This window comes from Phallusia mammillata, chromosome 7 (genome assembly GCF_965637545.1).
Source record: "Phallusia mammillata chromosome 7, kaPhaMamm4.hap1.1, whole genome shotgun sequence".
In the NCBI taxonomy this organism is placed as follows: Eukaryota; Metazoa; Chordata; class Ascidiacea; order Phlebobranchia; family Ascidiidae; genus Phallusia; species Phallusia mammillata.
In genome coordinates, this window is record NC_137258.1 from 12,948,427 (window position 1) to 12,967,294 (window position 18,868).

General features: G+C 36.0%; 3 protein-coding genes across 7 annotated transcripts; 1 reads left to right on the forward strand and 2 right to left on the reverse strand.

Moving 5' to 3' along the window:
- Positions 1 to 31: 31 nt before the first annotated feature.
- Positions 32 to 3,362, forward strand: LOC145237013 (uncharacterized). The gene is made up of 7 exons (XM_080099706.1): positions 32 to 1,185; positions 1,345 to 1,500; positions 1,570 to 1,766; positions 1,832 to 2,008; positions 2,225 to 2,392; positions 2,468 to 2,758; positions 2,911 to 3,362. Exons 1-7 carry the CDS (start codon positions 485 to 487, stop codon positions 3,168 to 3,170), a joined length of 1,950 nt encoding a protein of 649 aa, XP_079955832.1. The 5' UTR covers positions 32 to 484; the 3' UTR covers positions 3,171 to 3,362.
- A 632-nt stretch (positions 3,363 to 3,994) lies between these two features.
- Positions 3,995 to 7,842, reverse strand: LOC145237015 (ELMO domain-containing protein 3-like). The gene is made up of 8 exons (XM_080099708.1): positions 7,762 to 7,842; positions 7,595 to 7,659; positions 7,235 to 7,379; positions 6,966 to 7,169; positions 6,788 to 6,910; positions 6,161 to 6,362; positions 5,810 to 5,937; positions 3,995 to 5,695 (listed from the first exon to the last, which is right to left on the reverse strand). The coding sequence occupies exons 2-8, from the start codon at positions 7,613 to 7,615 to the stop codon at positions 5,376 to 5,378; spliced, it is 1,143 nt and encodes a 380-aa protein (XP_079955834.1). The 5' UTR covers positions 7,616 to 7,659; positions 7,762 to 7,842; the 3' UTR covers positions 3,995 to 5,375.
- A 685-nt stretch (positions 7,843 to 8,527) lies between these two features.
- On the reverse strand, positions 8,528 to 18,427 carry LOC145237012 (SRSF protein kinase 3-like). Of its 5 annotated transcripts, XM_080099700.1 has the most exons (20): positions 18,298 to 18,427; positions 17,468 to 17,566; positions 17,302 to 17,395; positions 16,787 to 16,914; positions 14,250 to 14,358; positions 13,800 to 13,887; positions 13,643 to 13,730; positions 13,478 to 13,584; positions 13,226 to 13,391; positions 12,963 to 12,994; positions 12,776 to 12,901; positions 12,145 to 12,496; positions 12,035 to 12,074; positions 11,528 to 11,614; positions 11,354 to 11,464; positions 11,130 to 11,268; positions 9,880 to 9,987; positions 9,745 to 9,814; positions 9,448 to 9,540; positions 8,528 to 9,289 (listed from the first exon to the last, which is right to left on the reverse strand). In XM_080099700.1, the coding sequence occupies exons 2-20, from the start codon at positions 17,481 to 17,483 to the stop codon at positions 9,105 to 9,107; spliced, it is 2,139 nt and encodes a 712-aa protein (XP_079955826.1). In that variant the 5' UTR covers positions 17,484 to 17,566; positions 18,298 to 18,427; the 3' UTR covers positions 8,528 to 9,104. The 5 variants fall into 5 exon arrangements, with proteins under 5 accessions (XP_079955826.1, XP_079955829.1, XP_079955831.1 ...); XM_080099703.1 differs by lacking the exon at positions 18,298 to 18,427 and having other exon boundaries at positions 16,787 to 16,911; XM_080099705.1 differs by lacking the exon at positions 18,298 to 18,427 and having other exon boundaries at positions 11,354 to 11,452.
- Between the last annotated feature and the right edge of the window lie 441 nt (positions 18,428 to 18,868).

Below are 18,868 nucleotides of genomic sequence, written 5' to 3' on the forward strand. Positions count from 1 at the left end.
TGGCGCGCGCTTTACGCTCAGGCATGTGGATGGCTGTTATGAAGTAGTGCAGCAGCTGCTAAATAAAGAGCTTGCATGCAAAAGCCCGCGACAGCTGTCTGTTCCTACAGATAAGCGAGGACCGCAATCGTGACAGGGAGGCTGACTACCTTTTAAGAGAAAGAAATAAAACATATACAGCTCTTTTTGTACGCTGGAAAGACGCGGAACTTCAATCGATTATTTGTGACAGACCTAGGGGAAATCGAGTAAAAACAATTACGCAAGTGTCTAAGCTAATCTGCTGTATGAACGTGTGAGACGGTCGGACTTGTTAAACTGTCGTACTTCAATGTTGTGTCGACAAGTACGGAGTTACCTGGGTTCACATCTTATTTAGATCGTGTCAAGGGCACTTGCAGTTGGTAGATAAAGGCCGGATCTGGTTTTACCGCTACCAGAAAAGTTTCACCAAGCTGCTGCATATTGACAGTATCGCCAGAAAATGGATGCTACTTCAAATCAAGGCCCGCCATGTGTAATAGTTATATCACAAGAAAGTGTTGTCACCACACAAGTTGACTCTCAACGTGAAGGTGGTCGGTCGGAAGAAGCAGCTGCTGACTATGATGCGAATGTGATTGTACACAGAGAAGGTGTTGTTCGTAACGATAATGACGAAGCGATAACGTTGTTGCAAACACAAGAACAAGAACATACGTACCGACGGTTAATGGTTGTTCCGGACGATGTGGCATCTGGGCGGCAATCTGCGATGTCTGAGGTCAGAACAGCGTCGCCAAATTCAATGGATGCTATGTCATTTACCTTACCCAACTGTGACAATACGACGGAATACAAGGAATTTAGTCAAAATACCCTGCACCGCTACTACGGAGATGTAACGCCATACGGCACTGTAGCACGAGGAGCCACACCTATACAACGTGAAACAGTTGACGGGAATTTTGACGAGGGTACAATCCAAAGTAACACAAGCGCGAAGGCGAGAACGAACAGCAGAGTTGAGTCACCTGATCCAACATCCAGGTCGAGTGCAAGCACCTCAGTGTATTCTACATTACTTCGTACCTCGAGGAAAGGAACGCAACAGGTTTTGCTTGGTTCCAGGAATATATCATACGTCGATTTCATACCATCTAAGATTAAGAGGTCATGTGGAAGAAGGGAATATAAAAACTTTAGGTTTGTCTAGTTAAACGTTTTTCGTGTAGGTTGAAGTTCGGCTACGTGTGATAGCCTACTTAAGAGGATATTTAAGAATTATTTAATTTGTGGTGATAACATAGCATCCACTTTGCATTTTTGCCAAGTAGCCTAACTCTCGCGTTGTTGGATATGCAGCGACTGCATGGATCAAGCCAACGATTGGTTAAACGAAAGTAATCAACAAGTAAAGTTGCTTCGTTGTGAGTCGTTGCGTCATCGACTGGATCACTCACACCGAGTCAATCCTGAATCGACGTCATCTCATGATCGATCATATGTCATAGGCTTACGGTAATTTGCTAAAAAACTAAAAATTAACAAGTTCCACAAAATTACTTCTAAAGTTGTTTATCATCATAGGCTTTGGTTCTATCAAACCGAGGCTCCAATTGACTGCAACAACGCTGCACAGAAGCTCGTCTACCAAAACTTTATTCCAGGCTATAAGCAGAACGACCGAACAACAGCCTGGAAGTCAACTGACAGTCCATTTTTCGAAAACTTGCAGCAAACAACAAAACGCTTAAACGAGCACTTACTGCACTGTCCTTTATCAGGTTAGTAAATGCGTTAGAACGCAAGAAAAATAAAATCTTAAACAAACGTAATTTGTTGCGTACAGGAGATCTTTTATCGATCGAAAGTGTTCCGGTCAACTATAAGACAGTATTTCGCCAGAAAGGACACCTTGACGTTGATGCAAGCTATTGTTGTATCGAATTCCAAGGGCAATGGGATTTTTTCTTCATTCGAATGTTTTATCTCGAGAATCCAACGCAGCCACGTCACAGTGCATTGGGTGAGTCAACTTTGAATATGTAACGAAGCTCTGACACAGAATTATCAAATTCGGTTTCGTTCAGATTACACTTTCCTAAAAATGCAGTAGGTGGCGAAGTTTTGGTAATAGGCTGTTTAATAATCAAACATATGTCGATATTTAACACAATGAGGCATGATAACTGGTTTGATTAATTATATTGCAAACCACCAGCCAGGTTTATACTACATGCAGATGTAAAAGACTTCGTTCCGTATCCAGTGACGTTTCCTCCCTCTGTGATCGAGTTTCAAAGTTTTAGTTCGCTCATTGCAAAAGCGAACCGATGGTTAGAAAGCAGTCAATCCGTTGATATTGCCACCATTCAAACTGTCGAAATACCTTTCAAAACCAAGCTTCTAGGTGCGTGTGACCAGAGTGTATAAGACGCAACATTTTCTGTTATAATATCGCCTAATTAATGTTTTTTATTGTCAGAACTTCAAAAAGGTCACGTCAAGTCAAACAGTATGTCGTACGAATGCCCTAGATACAGCGTCCACTGGGACACAATTCGAGTTCTTCGCATTTGGTTCAAGGAAGATCCTTCTCGTCAACAACTTCAAATCCCACTGCAACAACTGAACTATGACGTAAAAGCCAAGATGGAAGTTCGCACCTTCTTTCCTGAACAATTGACAATGCCAGGCTGTTGTGGCACGCAGAAGCCTATCTTTGCAACCACTCACGATACTGTCAAAAGGATTGACCAATGGATTGCTACAACAGGTAGTGTACAAAATGTCTATAACTTTTGACAACACGATCAACTTGAACTGACTTAATCTCACATGTTCTGGTTCATCTTAAAATGAATCAACACGAATCTTAATTTCTTTTGTTTTCATTTATTTCAATCCAAAATGATGTGTTGTTTTTAGGTGCGGAAATCATTGACATTGAAACAGAGAGTTTCGAGAAATGGTCGGGAAGGCCGAAACGGGTTCAAAACGACCTTACCGAAAAATGCTACAACAAGGAGGATTTTGCCTCAACCTTCACCAGAAGTGCCCTGGATTATAGACTCACCGCATTTCGGGTGTATTACAAACCGAACGCACTAACTTCGATTGAGGACCCCATCTCACCTTCCCAACCCGTCAAGCCATGTTGTTGTTTCGTAGGTTGTACGATACAGTAAATTGTAATATGTACATTTTATCTCGCACTTCTGATGTTAACTGAGATCCGTTCAGTGCAAAATTGCTTCATTGTTGACTGAAAAGTTGTTGCATCATTGTAAATTACAGTGTACTGGTCTTGGTGCGGTATTGCACGAAACCAGAAAGTTTACTCTGATTTTCACGTATTTGAAATTTACTCTTACTGTGTACTATGTTTGATTTACCGCTGCAATTTAGGACAGACAGGTTTGGGCCCAGCAAATGAAGGCTGGCCAGACTTGGACAACTAAGGGACGTTTTTTTGTATTTAAAAATTAAACTAAAAATATCACTTTATCAAAAACTAGAAATTAAACTGAACTTCGAACTAGAATTAGATTTAAACGAACCAACTTTGGATTTACAAGATTTACACGTTTAACACTGTATAATTTGCCGGTTTTGCTGAAACGCGTTCAAATGGAGGTAATGTGGCTGTCAAGTAGTTCAGTAGCATTTCGAAAAAGGTTTATTATTTTACCCGTTTTGCGTGAGGCATGATTTTTTGACATCGGCGTTAAGTTGCAATCGTGCCGGTCCCCAATAACTGAAGGTACAAACACAAAATACTGGTTTTCATAATCTGATGGTGCTAAGTTAGTAAACGTTTTGTTTACAGACTGTGTTTCTTCTACTACCAGACTGTGTTATGCCTGGTAGCCCACGAGATAGTGATTACGATAATAATATCACTTGCCTACAAATGCGGTTGGATGAACTGGCGGTTTTGGGAAAACGGTAAATTAGATTAGAATTACTCAAGTCTGGCCTGGACAAACTATAAAAGCAACATAAACAGAAATTGAAAACGCAGCAGAATTTTTATGATGAAAAAACAGTGCTCGTCACAACATCACTAATTGTTTGCATCAACAACGCTCTCTGGAATGTTGTATGCCCAGTTAGCGGTAAAATTACAAATTGCTGAAAGGGAAAGGACATTTCAACAAAGTTGTTTACTTTCAAAAGCACTGTTAGGTGTTTCAAAATAGAATTTGGTAAATAAACACAATTTCATTATCACAGTGTAATACCATGTCCACATACAAACAAATGGTCACGGAAACATTTCAAAGCCAGTGAACAAATCCTCAGCACCAATTAGTGTACAACAATATTAACACAACACAATCTTTGATAACAAGCAAAAAACTTAACCATTCTACTCACTACAAGTTATGTTTGACAAAAGGTAAAACAAAAAATAAAAAACAAAATGCTGTAAAATTTGGAGAACAGTTAAAATTCACAGTCAAACATATCACTGCAAAATACAAAATTGAGGAAGTTTTAATTGATAAATATTTCACCATGTTGAATGTAACACCTATTTTGAAGCCCCAGTAACACACATAAAAAGTAAAATGGAACATTAATTCCCTATTTGCCTCTACAAAAGTGGTCAGATGTGTTAAACGATACAACACAGTAAACCTTGGTTAATCTGAGTTAAAATGAGCCAAAAAAATAATCAAAAAATAATAATAATCTGGTGAACTCAGATAGTTGTTTCAAACCTGATGTTATTTAGATCAGTACAAATCACCTTAATTGAATCATCAAGTGCTCAATAGTGACAAAATAAAAAAATGAATTTTTGATTTATTACAACAGTATGTAGGCACTGACCGCCTCAAAAGCAAAAGGCGACAATTGACTGGTAGGAATAATAGCAACCAGTCATTGTGTGGGAATAATAGCACCCTCATGTCTACACTACAATGTTGTAAACAATGGAGCACTATGCAATGTAACAAGTAACATAAACAGGTGGTACTAAATACTGCATGTTACCGTATAGTATGTGGAATGTGAGATGCCCAACAAGTATAATTAGGACCAGATTGTAGCAGAATTTTTTAGTGTTAATTGCAAACCCTCACCCCAACTCAAATAGCCCAAACAGTCAGTGCTTCAAAAAGGATGTAAAGTTGTAATTTTGCATAAATAATACTTTTGTCCATTAAAACTGCTTATCATATGATAATATGCAGTCACATGTGGTATTTAGTCCCACCACATATCAGCAATGTGGTTTGATCTAGTAAATTGCCATTCAAAAGTAAATGGGTTGGGCCAAAAATTGGGTTAACCGAATAAGGTTTAAGGTTTATTGTACGAAAGTTCATGCTTAGAATATGTTTATGATACTGTCATTCAACAGGCTCTGTAAAAATGAAACATCACAGATGACTGGTCATCTCATCATTTTTCTTGTCAAACTCTTGTACATTGTCTTCAGTAAGTTCGTAAACACCAGCAAACCTTGGGTCACTTGACTCAGATTGACCTCTTACTCTTGAAACTGGCTGCAACACCACTTCCAATGAATGTGAGGTTAGAGCTGGGGATTGTAGGGATAGATCAGAAGCTGAAGATGCAGTAGAAAGTCGAGACAAATCAATTGTTGGTGGAGCAGCACGACTGTAAGTTTGTTTGGTTAAAAATGAATGCAAGTTTTTAAGCATCGCATTTGGATCTTTTAATGCAGATCTTTCAACATCTGAAAAAAATGACCGATAAATATAAAACACATTTCCTTCCAACAGCTATCATAACACTACACATCAACTTGTTAATAAGATTAGGTACAAAACAGCGGATGACCTATTCTCACCTTTCATGACATGCCCTGAATCCTTCATTGTTTTGTGTTGTGTCTTCCAGATGTAAAAAAAGTGACGAAATACAGCAAGATGAAATTCATTCATAACAGCTACCACTTGTTTTCGTTTGTTGCAAATACTTAAAAAAACACAACACACGTTTTTGAGGCTGGCATATCTAAATTATTAATACCTTGATCCAGTACACAAAATATAATGAATTAGTTAAGGAAGGTAAAACATGACCACTCTAGATTGTAAGCTACAAACAAAAAAATCAAAATTTCTTTTTCTTAAATGTTTTTAAACTAAATAACCAATAGACCAAACAACTATTGCACTGCTTTAGACCAAAAACTAACCTTGACAATTTTTCTTCTCTGAGTGCTTGCAATGCTATTCTAGTAACATTAATTGAAACTAGAGCAAATGGAAAATTTTGTTCATAATGTGTGGATAGCTTGTATATTTCTCCACATAGTGCCCTGTGTTCCATAACAAGATAAAGCAAATGAAGCAGTGCTAAAAAACCAGCTCCTCTAAGATCTGTCGCAGGATCATTTCCTGAAATAAATTCTTTTGTAAACTTTGAGTCTAAGGTTCCTCAATCTCTCGACTTTTTTGTATGCCAAAAAACAAAAAAATTAAAATTTTTTTGTCGTGAACCTGAGCGTTTTGACCAAGCATGATTACTGACTGGCAAGATGAGAAAGTTTAACCGTAACTCACAATAAAAATTGCTGTTTTGGGAGCATAAAAGAAAGTAATCTGGCAAGTGTGCCCCAGGGGTGAGTTGAAACAGAAATTAAATGTAGTAAGTAGTGTCACATTTACTTTTTATTTATCTCTCAAGAATCAAGACCAGATATTTTGAGAATTTCTTGAAAAGGAACTCTATTTTGCACTGATGTAAGCTGTTGTTCATATAAAACCCCATAAACAAAAAGCTAATCACAATTTTCAAAAGCAACTAGAACTCATTTAAAAACCCTGAAATCCAATGATTTCCCAATGTTGCCCAAATCTTGGACAGCTGTGTTTCAGTCCTGTCAAATGTTTGTAGATTGTTTGTAGAACTCGGCAGTGTACTGGTTCATTATTGTTCATTGCAACTAAACAGAAAAGTATTTGTAAGAAACTGAAATTAACTACAAAACAAATCATTACCTTGAGCTATATGAAATATCATGTCCCTCTCTTCTTGAAGAGATTTTACCAAGGGACGAGGGCCGAACAAGAACCGAATAAAAAGGCTTAACTTTGACCGTTTTGATTTTCTTGTCGCATTTAAACAATGCCAATCGCATGTTTGAAAATGTTGAAGGGCTTCGTTAAAGGTGATGTCTTCAACTGCTTTTACTACTCCACTGACTGAAAAAAAATCAACAAATTAAAAACACAGTTTTACACAAACAAACAAAATCCAAAAATCTTACTTGGATGTTTTAAGATTTCAAGTGAGCTCCATTCAGCTTCTTCTGCAGCTACATTATTTTCCCATCTTTCTTTTTCCGACTGCTCTTTTACATTAATCTCAACATCCGTCGCATTGAGCAATCCTTGCTCATGTAAAATTTCACACTAAAATTTAAAAAATATTTGTGTGGGTATATAGTCTACACATATACGTTGTGCATTTGGAAGATTCAGTTGGCAGACAGGATCGTGAAGATACAGCCTTTAATAAACAAATGCCAGTTTTTGAGAACTGAACCACTAATTTTATCTGATGTAAAACTCACAAAGTGTACTTAAAACAACAATGAGCACATTTACTCCAAAATAGTTAAACTTACTGCATTTTTTGTTGTCAACATAGCAATTTTCCCTGTTTACAAAAAAGCAATGCCCTTTCCAGTTTCTGTTTTAAATAGCAACATGCAAAAAATCAGGCATTAATAAACTTTACATGTTGGACATACTTTTGTATTAGATATGTATACTTGTTATTGTACAAACACACCTAATTCAAACGTTTTTACAATTCTTCCTACTCGGTTAAAAGTCTGTAGAAACTGGAAAACACTAATCTAATATTTCTTTTCTACATTCTTCTTGTTCTTATCAACCACAGTCCACAACCAAGGGGGGAATTTTTGTGACGTAATGTCATCACATAGAAATTATTTTCAAAATCTGTCTTAATTTAACATACATACCGGTATGCGGGTATGATATATATATATATATATATATACATATATATATATAGAAATAAATTTAGTCAAGTTAGGATTCTTTTTAAAACTGTTTTCAATTAATGCAATAAGCACTAAACTGGCAACTATTGGTCTAACGATAAAAGTACAAATTTCCGACACAAACAACATGCTGCTCTGCTGTTTTCCTGGAGCACCACGGCTTATTCGATCGCCCTAGTCTTGTGGCTGCTGTTCGGAAAAAAGACAAGCGTTTTCAAGGAATACTGAAGTTTCTTTGCATACTGAGTTACACAGATAAGAGTTTTAGCCTGCTGTGGATTACCATACATATTATACACTGGTAGGTCAACTTGTTGTCCAAGCATTACATTGTTCAGTAAAAGTTTGTTCGATAGAAACGATATGCCATTTGAACATAAGTGGTCATCCAAATCCAAATCATATTTGTTGCACGTTAAAGAATGTTTTTTGAACAATAAGTTCAAAGGGCCTACACCAACAACATTACTGTTTTCCATGAATCTTCCTTTTTATGCCCTCAAACTATCTACATTGAACAAAAGTTACTACCAAGATTGAAACTTGTTTCAGTCATGCAAACCAATAAACACGAACACAGCAGCTTATTATCTAGAACAGCAAACGCGTATACAAGCAATATCGCAAAAGCGACCGCGTTGTATCGAAGAGAAAAATAGATGTCAGTGACACAAAAGCAATTTACTGGCTTAATGCAATGTACTATGTTTTTGCTTATAGCACCAAAATTGTTTTCACACAATATGCACATTTTCAAAATAAGATAATAAATTTATGCGGTGCAAACTACAACACTCAAAATTGGTAGCAGAACTACAAATCGACGAAGGCCTTCAACGGTTTTAAGACAGGTAATGCAAGATAAAGAAATGTTACAGAATATAAACAATTTAATCGCATAATGGTTTGCATTTAGCTTCGTCGATGCTGTTTAAAATCCCACTTTTATTGTTTACCCTCAAGATTGTGGAACCAGGACAGTCGTGCCGTTGCAAACAAATGTATACCGGACAGAATTCATCCATTTTTGCATCAACACAGTTCGAAATATCAAACCAACTATACGTGGGAATATTGTACACGTGTAACAAATTAATCTTGGTGGTCACGTGTTTAACCACGGGTGCTGCAGGCAAGCTGAGGCTTGTGCTCTCTTTTCAGGAATAACTTCAAGCATGGGTAAGAGAAAGGATGCAAATTGTTCGGCTTCGTCGACTGACCACTCGTACTTTTCAATGAGGACGTCCCGCAGAGGCCACATTTTCAGTTTGTGAATGTGCCGAAGCTCACCTGTTTAGGTCGTACACATAAGTTTAACATTTCCAAATTTACATTTAATGAGTCAATATATGCGTCCTAACTTTTCAGCATGCCACTCAAACCAAGTCTGCCACAATCAAAAATGCTTCAACAGCAAAAAACTTTGCAATTGTTTACAAAAACGTTACCTCGTTTGTTAAAAAACTCTTTTGAATATTGTCCACTCGATGCAAACTTACGGGGGACTTGACCAAGCAGTTCAATAATCAATGCAATGTGATCTAAAACATGCAAAAAGCATCACATAAGCAAGCTAGAAAAAAGTGTACCTTGTTGTGTAAAATAGAGATGTGAATATTTTCCACCGAGTATCACATAGCGGGGAATATTTGTCATAAGCTCCATGATAAGAGCTAAGTGGTCTAACAAACATAGCCTTAGAAGCAAGGACAAAGCATAACAGCTGAATAGTTTGTCAAATTTACCTTCATCACGTGAATAATCCTCTCCAGAATGTGGTTCAAACAAATAGTCACCAGTTGCAAGTTCAAATGCCTGGAATATATTGTGTTGTCATTGAACGACATTAACATTTTATTGCACCTACTAATACTATGTACCATGCATGCAGTGCTCCATATATCAGCAGGCGTTCCATACCCAGCACCTAGCAGGACTTCAATACTTCTGTACTGTCGGGTTTGAATGTCCTCAGTGAAATGTTTGTTCTGTAATATTAAACAAAGCTTATACATTTGTTTAATTTCATTTGTGTTGGGGACAGGGAGTCCACAACCTACAGTTATGGATACAAATTTATGCGACATGCACCTATATATATATATATAAATATATATACATATATATATATATTTAGAATACATGTAACGGCAGATGATTGTTTTTTTGTAGACTTTCTTTGCTAGATATTTGGATGGCAACAATATAGTGATACAACAGTTTTAATACATGATATCATCTATCCAAATGGTTGCTTTCAAAATTTATTATTAGTTTATTCATAACGGTCTCTTTGCAAATTTTTGAAGAAAAAGCTGAATATATGTCAAATCAAAACAAGCTCAAGTAAACTGATTGTTAACAGTTGATTTACTTGTGGCAAATGTTTTTGCACAACAACAAACCCCATAAATTCATCTCAAATTTTCCAGGATTACATCCTATTGCAATAATTCACATGCAGCTTTGTACAGCAATTCTACAAACTGTCATGAAACATGCAGTGTATACTGTTTAAGTTAATAAGCTCTAAACCATTTAAGTTAATAAGCTCTAAACCAGGGGCGGGCAACTTCTCCAGTCGGCGTGCCTGATATGGGAAAATGAAGTACTTGGCGGGCCGGATTCCTGAATCGATACATTAATCGCATATTTATCCAGTGATTTAAAACGGATTTTTGACCACCTAAACCAAATACAATCAAGAACATCACAAATACAATACAGTCCAAACAATCTAACTGATATAACATAAAATTATTCACCACAGCAAATTTAATGCATGCACCACAAACTTAGATACTGCTATAACACTAACTGGGCTACACATGTGGAAACAAAGGAAACCGTGAAAGCAGGCCACACACAAGGTTGGCAGTTATGCCGTAACAATGGACATATGGTGCAATGGTAACAACGGCGGGAAAGTTTTTTGCTATTGGGGAGCGTTACTGTCCGTTACTATAATTTGATGTAGTAAGCAAGTAGTGGGGGATTGCGGCAGACTGTGGCCGCGGGCCACATTATCATGTAAGACCCAGATCTGGCCCGCAGGCCGTATGTTGCCCGCCCCTGCTCTAAACTATACCAAGTAGTAACTGTACTAAAAAAGTCACAAAAAGATACAGACCACCCAACAGGCATTTCCAAGATCAGCTATTTTCACTTTAATCTTGTCACAGTTTGTGGAATCGAGTAAGTTAACGAGCAGGTCATTCGCTGATCCAGATGTTTTCCAGTCGCTTCCTTTGCTTGTTGAGGTTTGACTGCTGTAATTAAGGAACCAAATAATTACCATGCTAGGTTTCTAAAATTTCTACATATTTTTTGTAATGTACTGTTACTAGTTTTTACCTGTCAGATGATACAGCACGCTTGTATCGGTCACAGTCTTCTGCCACTTCCTCTTTTCTGCCAGGACGTAGGGCATTGTTTGCTTCTGCATTTATCTTTCTACAAAACAAACTATTAATGCTCAAAAGGAAGTGAGAGATGGCAAGTAGATTACAAATATGTCCTTGTACATACTCATTATCAGCAGGCGGTTTGTCAATCCCATTACATTTTGGCATGTCACCAGAATCATCCACAATTCTGTCCGGATTAAGTGTAATTCTAAAAGAAAACAATCTTGGGGTTATTTCTATGCCATAAAACTATGCAAAAATTTGTTTTCAACCAAAACACCTACATACACAGCTTACTCTACTTGTCATGACAATAATGTTGTATCAATTCTTTTTACATTGGTTCATATCAAAAATAAGTCGATATTCATTGTATTATTTTACAAAGGGTCAATATTTGAACCAGTTTGAAGAGCTAAAGCAAGCATTATCACAACGCCATATATCACACAGTATTGTAAACAGTTATTATATTCATTATTTACCACCTTTTAGGCGGACCCATTCCACAACAAAATTCCAGTTTGGAAAAATTGCAAAGATAATAAACCTAATAGGCAACTGGGAAGTTGGTCAGATGCTTAACATACAAATATGCTCATCGTATCGAAAAGCAAACACCACATACCTGTCAAGCTTTTCTGACAATTCAGATTCATTTGTTAAGTCTGGTAAAAAATATAAAATAGAACATGGGGTAAACAGACATACCGACAACATCTCACTGTACCAACTTACCAGGGACATGTATTTCTTTCATCTCACCAGTTTCAGTACCATTTTCATGTTGAACAGCTTTTGTAGAAGTAATTGTTATTTCAACATTTTCACTGTTATTCATTTCTGTAGCAACAGGTTCAGAGTTTGCCTCAGAGATTCTTGGCACATCTATGTTGCTGATGGCATCCCCCTGACCTGATTTTGGAGAGCTAGCATCACTCTCTCCGTTTAAAAGTTGTTCGCTTTCAACACAAGTGGTTGCCACTACTTGTTCACTGTCAAGTTCACTGTTTTCAGTTGTTTGTTCAACACAAACACTATTTGAAGTGGTTTGATCTGCTTCATCACCTTCCACTGTCTGTTCAGCAATCTTAAAGCAGAAATGGGTCACCAATGTTTAATCAATACATTAGTAAAAAATATTTATTAGAAAACTAACAGACCATAACCTATATTTCATTTATGTGCAACATTACAAAAAACAATCTGATAATGGCTTGCATATAAAGGAAGTTTTTGTAAAGTTTCAGTCTGTTTCTGGCATATAACCCTACATGTTTTCAATATTGTTTCATGCATTGAAACATTTGATTTGTTATTTGATTTGTCCTTACATATGTGGGTTTCAAAAGTTTACAATTTTACATACATCCATTAGCGGTTTTCCTTCTCTTTCAGTCTCCTCAATCTGATTGATTTGCATTTGCAAAAGTTGTTGTTGTTTCTTTGCTTTCTTTTTTAATTTCTTCTTTTTGTTCTTTGACATTTTCTGCCCCTGTTGTTTTGGAAAGTGTTAATAACAAAGGAACAAAGGTGAAAAAATACATGTCTATTACCTGAGCTTGTTTGACTTGGGGGGCAGTGCTTACTGTAAAGGAAAATGAATAAAAATGTCAAAGCAGTTAACCTGTCATGCTTGAACACACTATCCATCAACAAATTAACTATTTATATATATATTTAACCAACATGTACATTGTATTGTTTATTAACTTGAATATATAATGAATCGAACTAGTTATAACTTAACCAAATGATTAACTATTTCATGATTCACAAGTGTGTTACCAGGTAAGGTCAAAACAAACAAAGGTTTTACCCAAGGAGCCTGAAGGTGGTTTCCCACCATGCTGTTGCCATTGTTGGGCATCAGCAGCAATTCTCCTCACATAAGGTTCTTCCACACAAAGCAAAATGTTTTCCGGCTTAATATCAGTGTGAATTATCTTGCACTTTGCATGCAGGTAGTCAAGGCCTTGTAAGACCTGGAGTAAATAGAGTTTTATGATTCATTGGTGTGTGTGTAGGAGTAATCTGTATGTTTGTTGTAACATCATCAGACCATATTTACCTGTCTGGTAATACTTTTTACACAGGGTATGGGCATTCCTTGGTAATTAGATTTAATTATCCACTTGAGAAGATGGTGGCCCAATACTTCAAACACCATGCATACATCTAAAATTTACACATTTTGTTACATTCTTGTATAATATTAGCCATAAGACTAACATACGTGTTCCATTCATTCCATGTATTTTAAAATCATCCAACAATTGAACGCATTTGTCACGACTACTATCTCCAGGATCAGATTCCCGAACCTTAAAGTAGATACAATTAATCTAATTGTAAAACAAATCAATACAATCTAAAACAAGGAAGCTACTCACAGCTTTCAACAGCTTAATTTCATCAAGAGCAGTTTCTGTGTAGTGAGGGGCACTCTTCACAACTTTCATGGCAACAAACCTCTTGTTTCTACAACACAGAAACTATCTAGTTGAGAGAGAATTCAAGTGAAACAAAAGGTAAAGCAAAAACCGTAGATTATGTTTAGGAATGCATGCAGGTTTTAAAGTACTTGGTGACACAAACACAATTGCTTACCCACCATTAACAAAATAATTCATCAAATGACTTATACAAGTGAGTTGTATACACAGTTTACTAAATGATTCTATCAGGCATCAATTTGTGAAATATAAATATTTGCGATATTCATTTTTTCATTTCATTTTGGTCACAATCCACTATTAACACTTTGTATATTGTAAGTTTATTGTACCAATGTCGGTGCAAGAATTGTTGTTCAATATTGGACAATCTAGTCATGAAGTTACCTCATGTCCCAACAAAGCCAAACAGTGGAAAAATGACCCCACCCAAGTTTCCGCACCACATGGTACCGATTGTTAAATAGATCTCCAATCTTTACAGGATGGTATCCACCTATTTTAATAAAAACACACATCATTCAGTTTGACAAGTAATAAAAAAGTAAAAGTGAAATTTGCTGCTGCATTTAGCTGATAAGAAACAACAACACTAATACATTGTATAAGATTGTAAACGATAGGATTTAAAAAATTAAGTTATTTTATATGAAGGATTTTATGTTAATGATTAAATGAAGTAGGATTAAACCAATTCCTATAGGAAGTATTACAGTACAAACACTTCATAAACATGTGGCCTGTCGTAATTTTAACAGATTAGTAGCATTGGACTTTACCCATATGTTCGGTTTAAACCAGATATATATATTAGGAAATACATGGGGCAATCCTTCAAATATTACAAAAAGTTGTTTATAATTGCCAAATAAAATTATTGATTTGAGAATCTGGTTGTTATACAAGCAAAGACAAAGTACTTCAACATGTTGGATTCTAGATAACAAGTGAAGCAGAAGGATTTGGACCAAATGGTGACATATGAGGTCATACAACATGACTGTATTGAGTGATGATAGCAGCAGCCATAAACATTACATGTACATTTGTGTTTTTTAATCCTTTATTGGAAAGCAGTTGAATAAATAGAAGTCAAACAATAAACAGCTAAAGTTCAAATCTACAAGGTGGTCGCAAATATTTATTTTTGCAACACTTACTAAGTATATTAAATTATGCAAAACATAACACAAAAACTATTCTACACAAATCATTTCATTGGAGAAACAACAAATAATTATTGGGTGAAATTATTTCATTCATAGAAGATGACCCAAAACTAGAAGGGTGGCTTAGCACATATTGCCCTTGCATATACACTATAACCTAGTTTAAAACATAAATATATTTCCTATGCTTATTTTGTATGGGTCCCATATTAGCCATCGTCTTTTATAACTTTAGTCGTTTCTGCAGGCAAAAACTCGTGGGTCCCCACACATGCAAAGTTGAAAATAATGCAATTCAAGAGATAACCATGAGAAAGTCAGGTGTTGTAAGGTAAAACACAGTGATCGGCACTGGGCTTAAATAATAATACTATGTAGAATACAAACTATAAAATTAGATTCACCCCAGATATTGTTTGAAGTATGTCCTATTTAACGTTTTAAAAAACTGACCCATTTTAGGGGGCTAGTAGGGCAACTAATGGGGTTACACAAACTAAAAAATATATAAAAACCACAATGACTCAATCAATAGTACTGCAAAATTTCAGCCCAATCCGCCAATGTTTAAAATTTCGACCACTAGAGGTGTTTTGAGCAACAACCGTTGATGTTTCTGACGTCATAGGGCTGTTAACAAGCCCCTAACTGCCATGGCGCAAAAACGACCACCAAGCAACCCACCAACGAGCAACATACAACTGGTTGCCCTTGTAACACTATTGCTCCAAAGAAATCTTTCGTTTGTGGTGCCCAGTAACATACAAATACATTTTACACTTTAGGGGCTTATGGGGTAAATGTTAGAACTACAGGGTTGAACACAACAATCAACACCTATAAATGGCATACTATATAAGAAATCCAAATTTCAGCCAATTCTGACACTGTTTAAAAACTCACCCATTTTAGGGGGCTAGCGGGGTAAATAATGGGGTTACCAACAAAAACAAAGTGGGATGCACATCTACATGAATATATCTACCATCTGTGTAAATGTCAGCCAAATCCATCAAACATTTAATGGAAAAACGAGTCGGACAAACTTTGGGTAAAAACACTCATTTTAGGGGGCGAGCGGGATAAGTACTGGGGTTATCAACAAAAACAAAGTGGGATGCACATCTACGTAACTACATCTACCATCTGTGTAAATTTCAGCCAAATCCATCAAACATTTGATGGAAAAACGAGTCGGACAAACTTCGGGGGAAAAATACCCATTTTAGGGGGCTAACGGGGTAAATACTGGGGTTATCAACAAAAACAAAGTGGGATGCACATCTACATAACTATATCTACCATCTGTGTAAATTTCAGCCAAATCCATCAAACATTTTATGGAAAAACGAGTCGGACTAACTTTGGGAAGAAAACAAAACAAAAAAACAAAAAACAATTCGAGTAAAATCAATATGTGTCCCCTTCAGGGAAGGGGACCCATAATTAACCAGAAAAACTGAATACTGATTCTGTGGTGTTCTCTTTCCCATAATGCTGATTTTTTAATTTATCTGTATAAAAAAAACTATTAGGCATACTTCAGCAGATTCCTCAAAAGTTATGATGCTAAAATTAGAGCCTGACAATAACACATTTAGTTACATCAAAAACATTTACAAAACTTTGGTTAACAAAGAGTGACAACAATTGCTACTTTGGTACAGTTGTGTAACTCGTGCCAAAACTTTAATAAACTAAATATGTTTTAGGACTACCTGTCCAAAATTCTAAATCCAAAAAAATATCTGCTACCTTTACAATAATCAGATGGATCTTCTTGTTCATCATCATCTGATCCTCTTAATTCCTCCTCTTCAATGTGTTCTTCTTCATCACTTGATGCATGCTCATGAAACGAACTTCCACTTAAACTTCCGCTGCTAAATAAATGTGTTGTAATCTTGTTGTAATTATTTTCAGCACATGCTAAAATGTTGTGTACTAATTAGTCAAACTATCATTACTGATTACAATGTGTGTTGCAAACATATATATATATATGTTGTGTCAATGTTGAACTAACACGGCGCACTTCTCACCAGCAAAAAGCATTTGATAATCTTCTCACAAAACTTTAATTTCACACTATGCATATCATATAAATTTGAATTCCGCTCTGATATTTTTTGGAAAAGGCATTGATTTGTTTGAACATTACTTGAAGCTTTACATAAAGTTAAAGAATAGTATTAGGAGTAAGAGGAAAAATGCAAGCAGCCGGACACTACCTTGTCTCAGTCTAATGATTGTTACAAGTTTGCCTTTACCTGTTGGCATTTTGATTTGCAGCAGTTATTTCCTTCTTCTTTAGTTTATCTCTTTTCGGTTTTGATCTCTTCTTGCGTGCTTGGATGGCCATAACTAAAAAAATGCAGATTGTTTTTTTTTTCTTTTGCAGTTTTAATCATTGCAATGGAGTGGAATATCTCTCACCTTTTCTAGAGCTCATTATTACAATGTCAGCATTGGCACATTTATAACCAAACCATCTACACTTTTTGTCATCTCAAAAACCATAAACTATTCTTCATTCTGCAATAACAAAATAATTAAAAAAAAAAAAAAAAAATTTAAAAAAATAAAGCATTTTTTCTGAATACTGACACATTTCAACCTGAAATTATGAGAATACCACTGTTGTTAAAATGGAAAAGTTTGCCTTTGTTTTAAATATCGGCTACCTTATTAATAGCCAATTATTCAAGATATCAGAATACACCAAAGATAACTGTCACCAACTGGCATGTATTGGTGAAAATACTTTTTACTCAAGTACACAAAAATTTTGTGTGCCAAATATATGTACCAAATTAAAAATGAAAATGTTTATCTATTGTTTGTTACATCTAGGTAGGTGCTGGTAGTCATATGTGACCAATCTAACAGTTGATCATACCGTCATTCAGAATGACATCATCCAAGTTATTTCTCTCAACTATGCCTGAGGCATGTACTTTACATGAAATTCAACTCAATAAATAAGTCAGCGAACATTTATCAATGACCACAGTTGGCACACTCATCACATTAGGTTATTAATAATTTTTCTCTTTATCTTAATATTTTAAAGAAAGGAAACATCTGATTGAATTAGGTTACTCAGGGTACAACTTCTATACTTCAAGCATTTCAAAATAAAGAATGGTAAGCCAAAGCTTCATTTTTTGCTCAATTTGTAACTTTCTTTTTGCTTTTAGTAAACTATCCAACACTAATTGACAACATTTCAACAAATCAGAAACAAAATGATTAAAAACAATTACATGCATGTATAAGACAAAAATGTATTCCAATGACTTAAACAGTGGTTCTCAACCTTTCATGGATCGTGCCCCCTAAAAGTATATTTTGGGCCTCATGGCCCCATTTAAATAACAATGTAAGATTTGTGGCCCCCTGAAAAAAAATTAAATGGCAAAGTTATGTTGAAAAGTGTAAACACCAAACTGTAATGTGACAAACCTCAATATGGGTAAATAGTGTTAGGGAATAAACATATTTGCAGCACACACACAATTCTGCCCATTATAAAAGAAAATGACTCTCTGATTAAATGATGATACAGCAACACCAGTTGTGGTAAAATAGTGAAATGATTATTATAGGAGTCATTACTGACAAAGACTTTTCACAATGTCTGGATTTTGGGGACTCTACATTGACTGGATGTAGCAGCAATAAAATATAAGAGTCTGTGATAACAGCCCAGTCTGCAGAACACGGCAGTTCCCGACGAGATCTCATGCGTGCAGGACCTACTTGTCCTGCGTGCACGACCCATAAGTTCGTGGGCAAGACCAATTTCAGCAGGCGCAAAGCAAGTAAAAGAGGCCA

What these genes read in the sequence shown, in the direction of transcription:
- LOC145237013 (XM_080099706.1), top strand. Translation starts at nt 485, where the DNA reads ATGGATGCTACTTCAAATCAAGGCCCGCCATGTGTAATAGTTATATCA. An exon ending in GCCACGTCACAGTGCATTGG is followed by an intron (nt 2,009 to 2,224) that starts GTGAGTCAACTT and finishes TACTACATGCAG; the next exon opens with ATGTAAAAGACTTCGTTCCG. An exon ending in CCAATGGATTGCTACAACAG is followed by an intron (nt 2,759 to 2,910) that starts GTAGTGTACAAA and finishes TGTTGTTTTTAG; the next exon opens with GTGCGGAAATCATTGACATT.
- LOC145237015 (XM_080099708.1), bottom strand. Translation starts at nt 7,615, where the DNA reads ATGTTGACAACAAAAAATGCA. An exon ending in TGTTGACAACAAAAAATGCA is followed by an intron (nt 7,380 to 7,594) that starts GTAAGTTTAACT and finishes TTTAAATTTTAG; the next exon opens with TGTGAAATTTTACATGAGCA. An exon ending in GGAAATCATTGGATTTCAGG is followed by an intron (nt 6,363 to 6,787) that starts GTTTTTAAATGA and finishes AATTTATTTCAG; the next exon opens with GAAATGATCCTGCGACAGAT.
- LOC145237012 (XM_080099700.1), bottom strand. An exon ending in TTGTCAGAAAAGCTTGACAG is followed by an intron (nt 11,615 to 12,034) that starts GTATGTGGTGTT and finishes GTTTTCTTTTAG; the next exon opens with AATTACACTTAATCCGGACA. An exon ending in TTGGAAATGCCTGTTGGGTG is followed by an intron (nt 9,988 to 11,129) that starts GTCTGTATCTTT and finishes TTAATATTACAG; the next exon opens with AACAAACATTTCACTGAGGA.